The sequence below is a fragment of the Gobius niger genome (genome assembly GCF_951799975.1).
Source record: "Gobius niger genome assembly, chromosome: 16".
NCBI classification, from domain to species: domain Eukaryota; kingdom Metazoa; phylum Chordata; class Actinopteri; order Gobiiformes; family Gobiidae; genus Gobius; species Gobius niger.
In genome coordinates, this window is record NC_136867.1 from 6396630 (window position 1) to 6409798 (window position 13169).

A 13169-nucleotide genomic window follows, 5' to 3' on the forward strand; every position below is an offset into this window, starting at 1 on the left:
TTAAAATAACTTCCTACAAAAATCTTACTTTCTCTATGAGGTCCAGGCACTCAGCGTTGTCCATCCAGTCGATGGCGTCCCACTGCACTCCCTCCCTGTGTGACGAAAACAAGCATAATGTTTTATGAGGTGTCTTCAAGTCATAACAACTACACTATGCAGGGCCGTTTCTTTGTTCGGATCAAGTCACTTTTCATTAAGTAGGTCGGTCATTCCAAATCATTTCAAACAATTAATAAAGGTCCTCAACTCAAAAAAACACAAGCTTTGAAAACCTTTAGTATGATGGAAAACTCTTAACCCTAGTTCAGTCGTCAAACTCCCAGTGACGCTCATTAAAATTTGTCACAGCTTTTCAGGGATAGAAATACGTTCTTTTCCTGGCTCTGGGTCTGTCTACATTTCCATAACGCGACTGTACATGAGCAGCGACATGTGAAGCAGACCTGTTATACTCCAGCTGCTCCAGGGAGAAGATATGTTTGTTGAAGTACTCTTGTAGCTTCTCATTGGCGTAGTTGATGTTAAACTGCTCAAAGCGGTTCACCTGAAGGGGGAAACAATAATCATCCCACATCAAGAAATGATCAGCAACACAAGAGTTTACAGAAGCTTCTTTAGTTGCCTCACCTCGAAATTCTCAAAACCGAAAATGTCCAGAATTCCTATGGACTTGAAATTCTCCTTGCCCTTAATCCTCTGGTTGATTTTGAGAATGATCCACGAGAAACACTGGGAGTATAACGCCATAGCGACCGAGTCCCGGGAGTCAACGGCCTGGAAGAGAAGCATGTTGGATGTTGGTCATTTAACCGGCGTGCTGCAGTTGGGATGTGGTGTGTGTGCGTGCAGGGAAACAGACCTGCTCGATAGTTAGAGGAGAGCAGATTTCCTCTCCCCTGAGGATGATCGAACGCTGAGTCAGGTTTTCAGACAGCTGGAAGGCGTCCAGGCCGAGCAGCTCGCTGACGTTCGTGACCACTGGAAGATACAGGGCAAGGGTTGCATTATACTCCGATTCTCCGATTTTGTTGAGAACTTATAACTTTTAATCCACTACATTAGAACGATAAATATAGTACTTTCTAATCTACATTCCTCTAAAGACTCCAACATAAGAAGTCAATTCGGCAATGTTCATTCTAAAAGGATAATAATGCACACTCTGTGAACAGTAGGTGGCGCTCACCACAAGGAAGAGGGTTTGTCCCCACAGTCTTGCGTGAGGACAAACCTTCACTAACACTAGGGTGCAATTTTGGTGTTTTTGAAGCCACAAAGTAATTAATAGCACTTAATTAAAGCAGAACTAAGTAACTCATGCCCCTAGAGGTCATGAACGCCACTGCAGGTGTCTTAGCATGCTACGGTTTTTTACTCATTAATTATCCGTGAGATTAAATACTACGCTGACAGAAAAGACAAAGGTAGAGAGGGATATTGTACATCCAATTACACAATGGAGATAAAAAATTTTCACTCAAACTTGGCTGTAAATACTGTTTAAGTGGCGCTAGCCCGCAGTTAGCTTTGCCCATGAGCCTGTTAGCTTCTTCTTCATGATTCCATTAGTGTGTATTGGAGCCTCCGACCTGGAGGCGGGGGAGTTGCAATTGTGGTTTTCTGGCCAGAGGCACCAGGGGGAGATGAAAGACCCCCCAATCATCCCATTAACACATGCATTATCCCCAGAGGGACTACGGAAAGGATTTAAGTAAACACGTTACTTAGTGCAATATTTTAACTGCAGTACAAAATCAAGTACATTTCTTTTCAAATATGTATTTCAGTGCAAATCTTTTGTAGACAAGCTTTGGTCGTGCTCCACAGTGTAGAGGATAGACAATTTTGCTACGATTGCAAAGGTCCTATACCTGATTTTTTGAAATTGTTAGTCTAATCGTCATGTCCAAACTCATTCCTAACTTCCCATTTGCTTTTCTAACATCCCAATTCTTCCCTGAGATGAGTTTCTAGGCACGTTTCAGAACTTTAGGGGGTAATTCTGTCAAAACAACAACTAGCTGCTGGTTCACCTTCGATAAACAGGCTTAACAAATAGATGGTTCTTCATCACAAATGTCAACTTTTACAATAAACTGGAAGTAAATTTATTCTACTACTAGACACTACTACTACTTACCTTGTTTGGTGGTGATCTGAGCGCCCCCTGCTGTCATGAACTCGATGTTGCCCAGCTGTAGGACTCCAGACAGCAGCTTGAACATGTCTCTGATCTCCTCCTCGCTGAACAGCAGCACCTTCAGGGCTTCCTGCTCACACAAGACAATCGATCGATACTGGGCGGCTGACAGGGCAACAGGCTAAAGGCTTTTTCTTCAGCTCCGTGTAAACACTGGCTGTGAACGCGTGCGGGCCTCTGTCGAAATGTTTAATAAACGCTAAATACGTCTTATACCAGAAGCACTTTCAGTCTTGTAAAACTCGGCAGCAACACGATGAACAAATAAACAAATGGTCAGCTGACAACCGGTGCAGATAGAAAAGTCAAACACTAAATATCTTTACAGATTTCCAAGTAATGTCGATAAATATCATGTGTTAGTGAACTTTAGTTGGGGGTATGTGAATCAAGAGCAGGTCGCCTACTAATACCAGAGTCTGGAGTAAATATGTTGATGCTATGTTTCAGTTTTACGCAGCTAAAATCCCAGGCTTCAACTCTTACATAGAACAATTAGTTGAGAAAAACTTCCAAAAACCCGAAATGTGATGCTTTCTTTTATCAATCATACTTGAAAGTACTTTTATTTTATCCTGCTTTTACTGCATGTGTGAAGCACTTCGAACTAACAAGTGCTCTGCATTTAATCATGCCTTGCCTAAAGATCTGAAAGAGAGAGTGTTGCCTACAGTGGCCTACAATCTAGCAAATATTGCATATTACGACTGTTGATTGAGGAACCTTTATCTAAATCGTTCGACAAAACCATCAATTTGGACGAGATGTGATTGTTTGTGGAAACAATAAATGTATGAGTTGGCAGTGAATGCCAGTCCTAGTGAAAAGCTGGCATACAGCCGACATCTCTGCCACGAGAAGATGGTTTCATTCTATACACACTGACTGAATGTTTCTAATGTTTATTTTAATCTTTGTGTGGTGTGGGAAATACTTTGGGAAAGAGGGTTGTTTTGTTTATTATTTCAATAATAATAGGTTTAACAAAATACATAATTCTAAATGGCAAGTATGACTTTCAATGCTGTACATTTTCAAAGACTAAACCAAATATTTAAATTCAAAGGAATACAGAAATATCATTTTAAAACTATTATTAAAAAAAACAGAGTACATGCCATCTATATATGATTAATAAAATCTAAATTATACATTTACCCCCATACTACTTACTTGTATCAATATTATTATTATATTATTATAATGTTCTGATATTACTGCCGTGTGACATACTTGTATATTATTGGTTATATTACTGTAGTTGCTTTATGGTCCATAAGTAAAGACTGGCACAGTGGTGTACGACTCCACAGAGGTTTGCGCCTTTATGCGTCTGAATTAAAAGCAGACACTGACCATGACACTGTTGAAGAGCTCTTTGTCGTTCAGGCTCTTGTCCTCCAGACACCCCGCCTGACTGAGGTAGTGGAAAGACTCGGCTTTTTCCTCCAGAAAGTACTGACCTGGACACAACGGAAAGGGAAACCCATCTAAATTGTTGTTTCCAAATTGTTAAAGCTGTAAACTTACTTCTATGCTCCTTAGTGGCCCCCGCCAAAAGTGCGTAGAAGATGTGGTAGTTGCGCTCCCCTGGGTTCTGCCTCACAACACGATTCTACAGCAAAATCAATGACAAAAAAAACACTTTTCATTTCATCCAGATTCACAGCCGAGCAAAGACACATCACATTTAATAACAGTGAACTGGCAAACGGCCGCTCGCATCCGGAGGTGAGATACCTTTTCCAGCAGATCTGGAAAAGCACGGTTAAGGACACAAGTCTTTTTATAAATGTAGGTAAATGTGAAACGTCCATAAGGGCGGTGAGGGAAAGGATACAGTCGATCACGCAGCCGCCCTGGATGTTCCCGCACTCAGAGAAGTGCAGCTGGATGAACTTCCCGAAGCGGCTGGAGTTGTTGTTGTAAACGGTCTTGGCGTTACCAAAGGCCTCCATTATGGGACTGCCAAGAGCGAGAATACATGTTAATGAAAATAAAGCATACTTCTTATGGAGAGATTGCATTGTGTGTTCATGTTAACGTTGACGTTAATCCACATTATTGATACATCTCTATTAAAAGCCCTATACCCACATTGTATTACCTCATTTGCGGGTACATCGAATCATAAAGCCTTTGTATCAATTTCATAAACTTGCAGGCTAGTTTTTGTTGGCATTTTCTGTGACAGTGCAACGTGCTTATAAACTCAAAATTAACATGAAGAATTTGGAAGTTAGAAATGCTTTAGGGAAGCTAGCAATGTAATGTAAAGCAATGGGGCGGCACGGTAGCACAGCGGTTAGCGCTCATGCTTCACAGCTAGAAGGTCCGGGTGCGATTCCCACCAGGGACGGGGCCTTTCTGTGTGGAGTTTGCGTGTTCTCCCCGTGTCTGCGTAGGTTTCCTCCAGGTACTCCGGTTTCCCCTACCACTAAAAACATGTACAATAGGCCAGGATGAATGTGAGTGTGTTTGAGAGTGCACATGGGGGATGATGGATGGAAATTAGCCCAAGGCTACAATCCGGTGTGGCTTGTTTACATGCATGAGACCCATGTATGTTCATTAACATGCACTGTCCCGACCAAATAAACCAATAAATAAAATAAATACTCGCCCCCTTTCATTCTTTAAAAATAACAACAAAAAATCCGGTCCAGGGCCTTTAACTCTATGAAGTCCGTTGACTTTTATGATTTGTTTGTGGAGGCTCTTTAACTAAAACATTATCCATCTACTTTATGCACTTTATATATACTATACTACTTATATATAAATCTTATAGACCCTTTAACTGCTGACATCATCAGTGGCATCAGCTGGAGGCAGGAAGTGATCAAGAGAAATAAGATTAAACTAAAACTAGTGATAATAAGTGTAAAACTACAACTAAAACATGTTGTCCTGTTGGGACTTAATGTGCAAGAACAAGAGGAATGACATTTTAGACGACAAAATAAGGTTTATCTGATATTTCCAAAAACGGCTAGACATTTGTTTAGCATTACTATGACAACAGCTGCAATGGAAATAGATAGGAATCTAACTTCCTGCCTCCAGATAAGCCCAGAATGTTTACAAACAATTAAAGGGTCTATATATAGTAGACTATATAGTGCACTCTTTCTATTGGAGATTCCACGCTGCAGATCACGTCTGGATCACGTGATCTGCAGCGTGGTAGAACTAGTGAGCATCAACAGCATGAATGCACTACTACAACTATAAGCTCGCTAAACTTCGCTAATAATGGATTCCTGCGATTAAGGCCGACCAAAGTCAAAACAGCTTGGATTATTGTGTTTTCTGTCTGAGAGGGGAAGCTATCGATCATGTAACAGCCCAAGCTTAAGGTCAGCGGCTACATTCGGCTACAACAAGTTTTAATTAAGCAGTTTATTCATGAAAAATACACCAAAGCTGTTTTCATTCATTCACTGAGACCTGAGGCTCGCAATGCATTGTGGTCTATACTGTCTATACTCGTCAAGTGACTTTTCAGAATGCCTTGTGGGAAATTATGAGTGCACTACTTTATTCTCTGGACATTCAGACACCACTACAAAATGGCGTGACCACGATACAGTGCACTATATGGGCGGCACAGAAGTACAGCAGTTAGCGCTCGTGCCACTAAAAACATGTACAATAGACAAGGATGAATGAGAGTGTGTTTGAGAGTTCGAGTGGGGGCCGGATGGAAATTAGCCCACCCATGTGAGTTCATTAACATGCCCTGTCCCGACCAGATAAACCAATAAATAAAACATAAATTAACTTTTTCGATTCCAGTAGCATCTTTTTTTCCCGATACCACTACCACTAGTTACTCATGAGTGTCGTACCTGCTTTGTACAATGGCTTGCTCCACCCGGGTGGACTTCTCTGCGAGGGGGGTGCCTGCGGAGTTCTGGCTCATGACTGACAGAAACTGAAGCAACAGTTTGGTGCTCTCCGTCTTCCCGGCACCGGACTCTCCGCTGAAACACAACAGAAAGGCAGACAGGGGGTCAGTGTTAATCTAATGCCGAGCTGGCCGACCTTCTGTGACATTCTCATATCTGCTTTGCTGTGATTCATTGATATTGAAGAATGAAAGCTGCAGCACATGGTCTTCCAGTCTATCTCGGCCACTGACTAAGCTGAAAATGGCCTGAGATAAATAACTGACCATTTGAGAAAAAACATGCATTATGCCACAATTCAAAACATAGAGCTACAGTTTGTAATATTTAAGTTGCTAAGTGTATTTTTTGGATTTATTTTTGGTAGTAATGTGAATAAAAGTGATGTGGAAATGTGAGTAAAATACTATAAGCAGTCTGAAAAAAGGGTATTACCAAAAACTGGAGCAGATTAGAACCATTAACAACTGAAGACTGGCAACAAATTGTGAATGGAATATTAGAGATGGTGATTCTGACTCATAGACTGAGGAGTCAAGAACATAAATGTCAAGAAAAACGGACAGATTTCACTTCAGCGTTGCATTAGTAAAACCAATTGTTTGACCATTTTTAAACTCAAACTATCACAGATAAGTTATTTGTAATGTCCAAAATTAACACAATAAAATGAAAGTAAAAAGTATTAAAAGTACAAATAATTCTAAAAGCTGTGAAAAATTACTTTGCAACTTCAAAAAACATTGTGCCTGACCCTATATTCAGAGATCACCATTATCAGACAATTCTTTGGCTTTTGAGCTCTTTTTGGGATCCATTTTAAAAAGTATTTTTAGGAGTTGCCCTTGGCCACCAAGGGGTGGTATTACAGCAATGTCAGCAGCCCGCCATGAGGATCAAAGAGAGGCTCTTCCCTCACCCAATGTGCCTGACAGCTAATTTTTTTTTATAGTTTTGTTCTGCCATGAACCAATCACAAGTCATGAATTTGAAACATCATGCGTATATCAACCAATCAGCTTAACCCTGACCCGACTCTAGCAACTAACCTTAAGGAGAGTGGGCTGGTGCCAAATCTTAATAAGTGTCTTATTGGATGAGAAATGTAATCAGTGGCAGAACATACCTATGAAAAAAAAATTCACTGCTTGACAAACCTTCTTTTTGGTTGTTAAGCCGAGTAGTTCTGCACAGCGCCCGTACTGCCCTGTAGTGTAAATGTCATAATAATGCTAAAATTTAGTTTTTTCTTTTATGTTTTATGTTTCATGTTTCATGTTGCACGATTGAACCCCCAAAAAAATCTTTGTCCTTGTTCTGATTCAGATTCTGATTCTCGTGGCGCTGTCCTTTTCATGAACAGGAATCAAAGCGTCTGAACAGCTCCTTTTCCACAACCTTGAATTTTACTTGGTCTGCATGAGCAACTGGCACAATCCATTAGGCAAATGAATATCTTGTGCTTATTGCTGGCAGGAGACCGATGCGAGCAGAGGTCGTATATACAAACGGCGATCGTGTTAAAGCCCGCCCCCACCTGATGAGGACACACTGGCTGTCGTGGCGTTTCCAGATGCAGCGGTAGCACTCGTTGGCCACGGCGAAGATGTGAGGGGGGAGCTCTCCGAACTGGTGCTTGGAGTACAAGTGGACCCGCTCCATGTCGTACATGCCCGTGATCTGTTTGTAGGGGTTCACCGCAGCCAGGATGCTCCCGATGTTGGTCTGCAGATAGAAAAGAAGACTGTTCGCCAAATAGTCGGTTCACAAAATACTAAAGCTAGTGATGAATTGCTGCTGGGATTTATTATGATTACTGAGTCATTCAAAGGCTTTGGGCGCCTCATATACCTAGCTCAAGACCAGGAGACAAACTTCTTATACCGTAACTCTAACCTTAATAATATCAAATTATGATCATTTTATTGGGGTTTTAAGAATGTAAGAGATAGAAACTGTGTAGTCCCTATCGGAGTGCAGCAGATTTGATTTGCAAGGTGCTTAAGAGTGAATCAATAGAACTATAAAATATGCTTGGCGCGGTTCCTTACGGCAGCTGAAGTGACAGTTAATGTAAGTCTTTTGTGATGGAGGATGAAAACAGTAAAACAGCCTGTGTTAAGCATCAAAATGTCAGTTATCCAACTTCTGCATCCGATTTCTCCAACCACCACCAATCCCATACTCTGAACATCTACATCCACAAATATGATACTAATCCGACTCCAGTCTGGGCTGATATTAATCTACAATCATGTAAATTGAGTTTAAGACAGAGCAGCAGGGGGCATGGAGGTAACCCAGTTTTTTAAATATCACAATGTTGCATTTTCTTTCACTTTAAGAGAATCCAATCAACCTCGGGATGCAAATATCCGATACTTTAACTTAATCCCGGTGAATGTGGATATTTAAAGGCCTTGAAACAGCATCATAATATTGCCCTTTTTTGTTGTATAAACGTAGCCTACAGAGCTAAGAAAAAAAAAAAAAAAAAATGTATATATGTTATTCAACCCATGCCGTACACTGTGTATGAGAACACAATCACAAGTTTCACTTTATAATCGGAATATGCCATCCCATATGAAAGCTAAGAGTTCAAGCACGGAGTTTAGCTAGTAATAGGTCTGCAGAGGCACCAAATAAGATTAGATTGGGTACATGTGCTGATTTTAGCAACATGATCTGGCAACCTAAAGTGATAGTGTTTAAGTTTAAATCTTTTACAAATGGAATAGATTGTGTTTAACCTCTTAACTCCCGCCTGAACCGAGAGCATTTTCTAGAGTTCAGCTTTACCCAAATCCTGTAGGCCAGTGTAACACCTCATTTGAAAGCTAAGACCTACAAAACTAAATTGATCTTTTGCCTCACATGATCAGATTTTTTTTCATCACTTTTTTTGTAGGGCAGTCATCTCATTTTTGTCAAATTTTCGTTTTTTTTTTTCACTTTTTTGTCAAATTTGTAGATTTTTTTTTGTCAAATTCGTATCACTTTTTCGTCAATTTTTTCTCAATTTTCCGTCAAATTTTTCAAATTTTTTGGTCAATTTTTTGTCAATTTTTGGCGTTTTTTTGTAAATTTTTTGTAAATTTTTTGACACTTTTTCGTCCATTTTTTCTCCATTTTTTCACATTTTCATCCTTGTTTTCGTCTCAGTTTTTTTTTGCTATTTTCACACCTTTTTTTCAGAAGCTTTTGGTTCAGGTTCAGGTGGGAGTTAAGGGGTTAATTAACTGCAGGGTGGCCGACAGTAGGTGAATTTCGTCATTCATAATCCTGTGCGAATTTTAACGCAGAGCCACTAATAACATCAACGGCAGACGCCAGCCCTTCGCTGATTGGTTGACTCCGCTTCCTGCTTGCTTGCGTATGTTCGGCTTTGGAAATGGAGTTGATGCTGTGGTTGCCAGACTCAATTGCTGGTGCACCGGTGAGTCTGGTTTCCAGGCAAAGGAACCTCTGCTTCTGAAGTAAATTTACAAACTTTTGCAATGTTGAGGCCTAGAAAGACCAGGGAGGACCAAGTCTCTGTCACTTTCTGTTCCAAAGTTATGGACCTCATGAGGTTCAAAAATTAAAGCGCAGTTCAGCGCCCCCTCCAGCAGATGGCACCCTAGGCAGCCACCTGGGTCGCCTATGCCCCGGCCCCGAATAACCGTCTTGGTCTGACAATTTGACATGACATGAGTAATGTTAATTTTTTTTTTGGTAAAGTCCACCCCTTTGCTGATCTCAGTAACTAATCAGAATCCCCGGTGCCATCACTTTGACCAATGAGCAATGAGGCAAGCTTTCCTGTGAACCGGCCTGTCAGGTCTAACCGAGAGGGAAAGGGGAGGGAGCTTCAATGTTCTCTCTGTCTCCTCATTTTGAAATCTTACAGACAGTCACTTTTAGTGTGCTGCTCCTTCTGCCTAATAATTGGATAATTTTCTTGAGAACCAAAGCCAACTGTAAAATTAGCAACTCTTGCATTAAGTAAAATGTTTTTGACAGAGATAGATCATGTTTCGGAAATATTTGCAACAAAAGTACATACCCTACCTTTAAAGTATGTTCGTTAAATATGTGTAATATGCGAGTAATATGTGATTCCTGCCCAAAGTGGCTGCAGCACGAGTCATAATGAAATAAACAAAAACGGCACATTGGACAAATGTCACCAGCAATGTTATATGCCATCTTTTACAAAATATCAAAGTGCAGTCCAGTGCGCGCGTGTTTTTGGGGAAAATGTCACATATTCAGGGTCAGCAGCAGGCATCCATGGTGTCGCACTTCCCTTTGTCAGAAAAGTCCACAGCCGCTGAAAACCCCGACGCAGAGAAGAAGAGAGACGACCCGTTCGTGAATTCTTCTGATCAGATTATGGGAAATCCTTGTATGGATAATATTTCATCATCTAGATTAGAGCGGGGCCAGTGTTGTTGGACGTACGCTTGGTAATCCTTCAGGTTTGGGGGATTCCAAATGTCTCACCACGGGCTAACGCTTAAGAGTGCGACACAGTTCCGATACGATGAAGATGAAAAATGCAATAATAGAACCACAGTCAGGCATTGAGCAGTCACAGTCAATAATTGTAATGAAGTTATATTGAAGTTCAAGTCTCATTTCAGGAGTTATACATTACTAATGGTCAGTAATAACAGAGAGAAGCATATTTTCAACTCATTATCCATCCGTCCATCTGGGTCACGGGGGCAGCAGTCTCAGCAGAGATGCCCAGACCTCCCGATCCACACACACCTCCTCCAGCTGTTCTGGGGGGACCCTGAGGGGACACTCGGCCAGCTCGGAGACATAGTCCCACCAGCGTGTCCTGGGTCTTCCATGAGGCCTTGTCCCACTAGGACATGCCTGGAACACCTGGACCAGGAGGCATCCGGAACAGATGCCCGAGCCACCTCAGCTGCTCCTTTCGACGTGAAGGAGCAGCGTCTCTACTCCAAGCTCCTCCCGGGTAACTGAGCTCCTCACCCGATCTCGAAGGGTGTGCCCAGCCACCCTGCGAAGGAAGCTCATTTCGGCCGCTTGTATTCGCGATCTTGTCCTTTCGGTCACGACCCAAATCTCATGACCATAGGTGAGGGTGGGAACGGAGATCGATCGGTAAATCGAGAGCTTTGCCTCAGACTCAGCTCCCTCTTCACCACGACAACTGATTATACGTTTTCTAATATCCATGGATGTCAAAAAACAATATATATATTTATTTAGCTCAAGACAAAACCTAAACTTTTTGTCCATGAACGGTTCAGTAAAGGCTATGCATAGGTGGCAGTTATTGCTATCGCACGAATACACTGACACAATGGATTCCTTCTTCCCTGATGGCACGGGCATATTCCAAGATGACAATGCCAGGATTCATCGGGCTCACATTGTGAAAGAGCGGGACCTTGAGACATCACGTTCACACATGGATCGGCCGCCACAGAGTCTAGACCTTAAAGGAATAGGCCACCGTTTTTTACATACTGAGATATGTTCTTACCTTAGCTTTGACGAGCTCCAAAACTGGTCAAGATATAAGCTACCAAGCTCTTACACCTTTTCCCTATTTAAATATAAAATAATCCGCACAGTAAAGCGAAGATTACTGTGCGGATTTCGAACTTCTCCTGGTATTGATATAGTTCCCCCTTTTATCCGCTTAGAAAATCCACATTGTTTAATTTAGTGTAATTATACTTTGTAGTGGAACACTTCACGTAACCATATTTAAATAGGGAAAACGTGGAAGAGCTTGGTAGCTTCTATCTTGACCTGTTTTGGAGTAATAGTGGAGAGAGGGAGAGGCTAAATGCTAACGCCGTCTGCGCTGTGTTTACGTGACTGAAGGCACGGGTGAAGATCAGACAGGTCCTAAAGAACTCGTCAAAGCTAAGGTAAGAACATATCTCAGTATGTAAAAACGGTGGCCTATTCCTTTAACCACATTGAGAGTCTTTGGGATGTGCTGGAAAGAGTTTTGCGCAGAGGTTACACTCTCCCATCAGCAATACAAGATCTTAGTGAAAAATGAATGCGACAAAATTGAAATGTAGCTAAAAGCGGTCCAACCGAATCATAGAGTGTGGGACCTTTCTTTTTTTTGTGTTAGTCAGGCCATGTATTTTTTGAGGTACTACTTGAACCCCAGCACCAACACATTACTCTAATAACCTTTAACCCCCGTCTTCACCAAGAACATTTTCTCCGGTTTGAGAAGATAATAAAGTCGCCAAGAAACATAACGCATTTGTTTTCCAAAGGTGTAACAATGTAGCTAAAAGAGTTACATTCCAAAGTAACGCTAAGTCAAACAGTAAAGTAAAGTGGGTTGGTGATGTACCAATTAGTATTAACATAAGACTGTTGGCTGCACTCACGTAGATGTTGTCCTTCTGGTAGCGCTGGTACAGGTTGTGCATGATCGCCGCATCGTGGAGCTCAGCCAGAGCGGACATGTCCTCCACCCCGTCGATGCTGGACGGGTGCATGGCGTACACCTTCTCCCGGGTGACCTCTGTCGTCTGGAGGTACAGCACCTGCACACACACAAGCGACAGCACAACAGAGGGCAGTGAAGAAGCTACATAAATCAGAGGGGGCCTAAAAAAAAAAAGAGGCAAGTTTCCTGTCACGCACATGAAAGAGGAGAGACAGTGGGAGTAGTGGTGTAGTAGAGGGAGCAACTGATCTAATGTGACACCTCACCAAACAGGTAGGGCCTGAGGGTGCACGTTCAGATCATGCTAACACGCAGAGCACCCGCAAGCGCACACAGCTGACCAAAAGCGTCGCTATTTATATTCGTCTGTATTCACCGCAGCTCAGTCGGTTAAAAAGAAAACCTGGACACCGATATGATGAACGATTGATACCGCGCTATACCCGTGTGTGCTCCTGTACATCAAACACATTTAACACACTGTGGTGTCAAATGTAAACTTAAAGAGGGGTATTATGTAAAATCGACTTTTTCAAGCTTTACATCATGTTATTCATGTCATTCCCTCATTAAAAACATGCCTGAAGTGTTGCCTTGGCACATTCACGTA

General features: G+C 41.8%; 1 protein-coding gene across 1 annotated transcript in view; it reads right to left on the minus strand.

Annotated features, from left to right (window-relative positions):
- The window catches only part of myo10l1 (myosin X, like 1), a 68722-nt gene that overhangs the window by 22647 nt on the left and 32906 nt on the right, over positions 1–13169 (minus strand). Inside the window, exons 3-14 of the mRNA XM_079573239.1 lie at positions 12498–12656; positions 7652–7839; positions 6055–6189; positions 4044–4168; positions 3944–3957; positions 3734–3818; positions 3560–3666; positions 2144–2273; positions 863–981; positions 631–777; positions 447–547; positions 29–95 (exon numbers count right to left, since the gene is read on the minus strand). Of these exons, the coding sequence (XP_079429365.1) occupies positions 29–95; positions 447–547; positions 631–777; positions 863–981; positions 2144–2273; positions 3560–3666; positions 3734–3818; positions 3944–3957; positions 4044–4168; positions 6055–6189; positions 7652–7839; positions 12498–12656 (1377 nt within the window). The remainder of the gene's footprint in view (positions 1–28; positions 96–446; positions 548–630; positions 778–862; positions 982–2143; positions 2274–3559; positions 3667–3733; positions 3819–3943; positions 3958–4043; positions 4169–6054; positions 6190–7651; positions 7840–12497; positions 12657–13169) is intronic.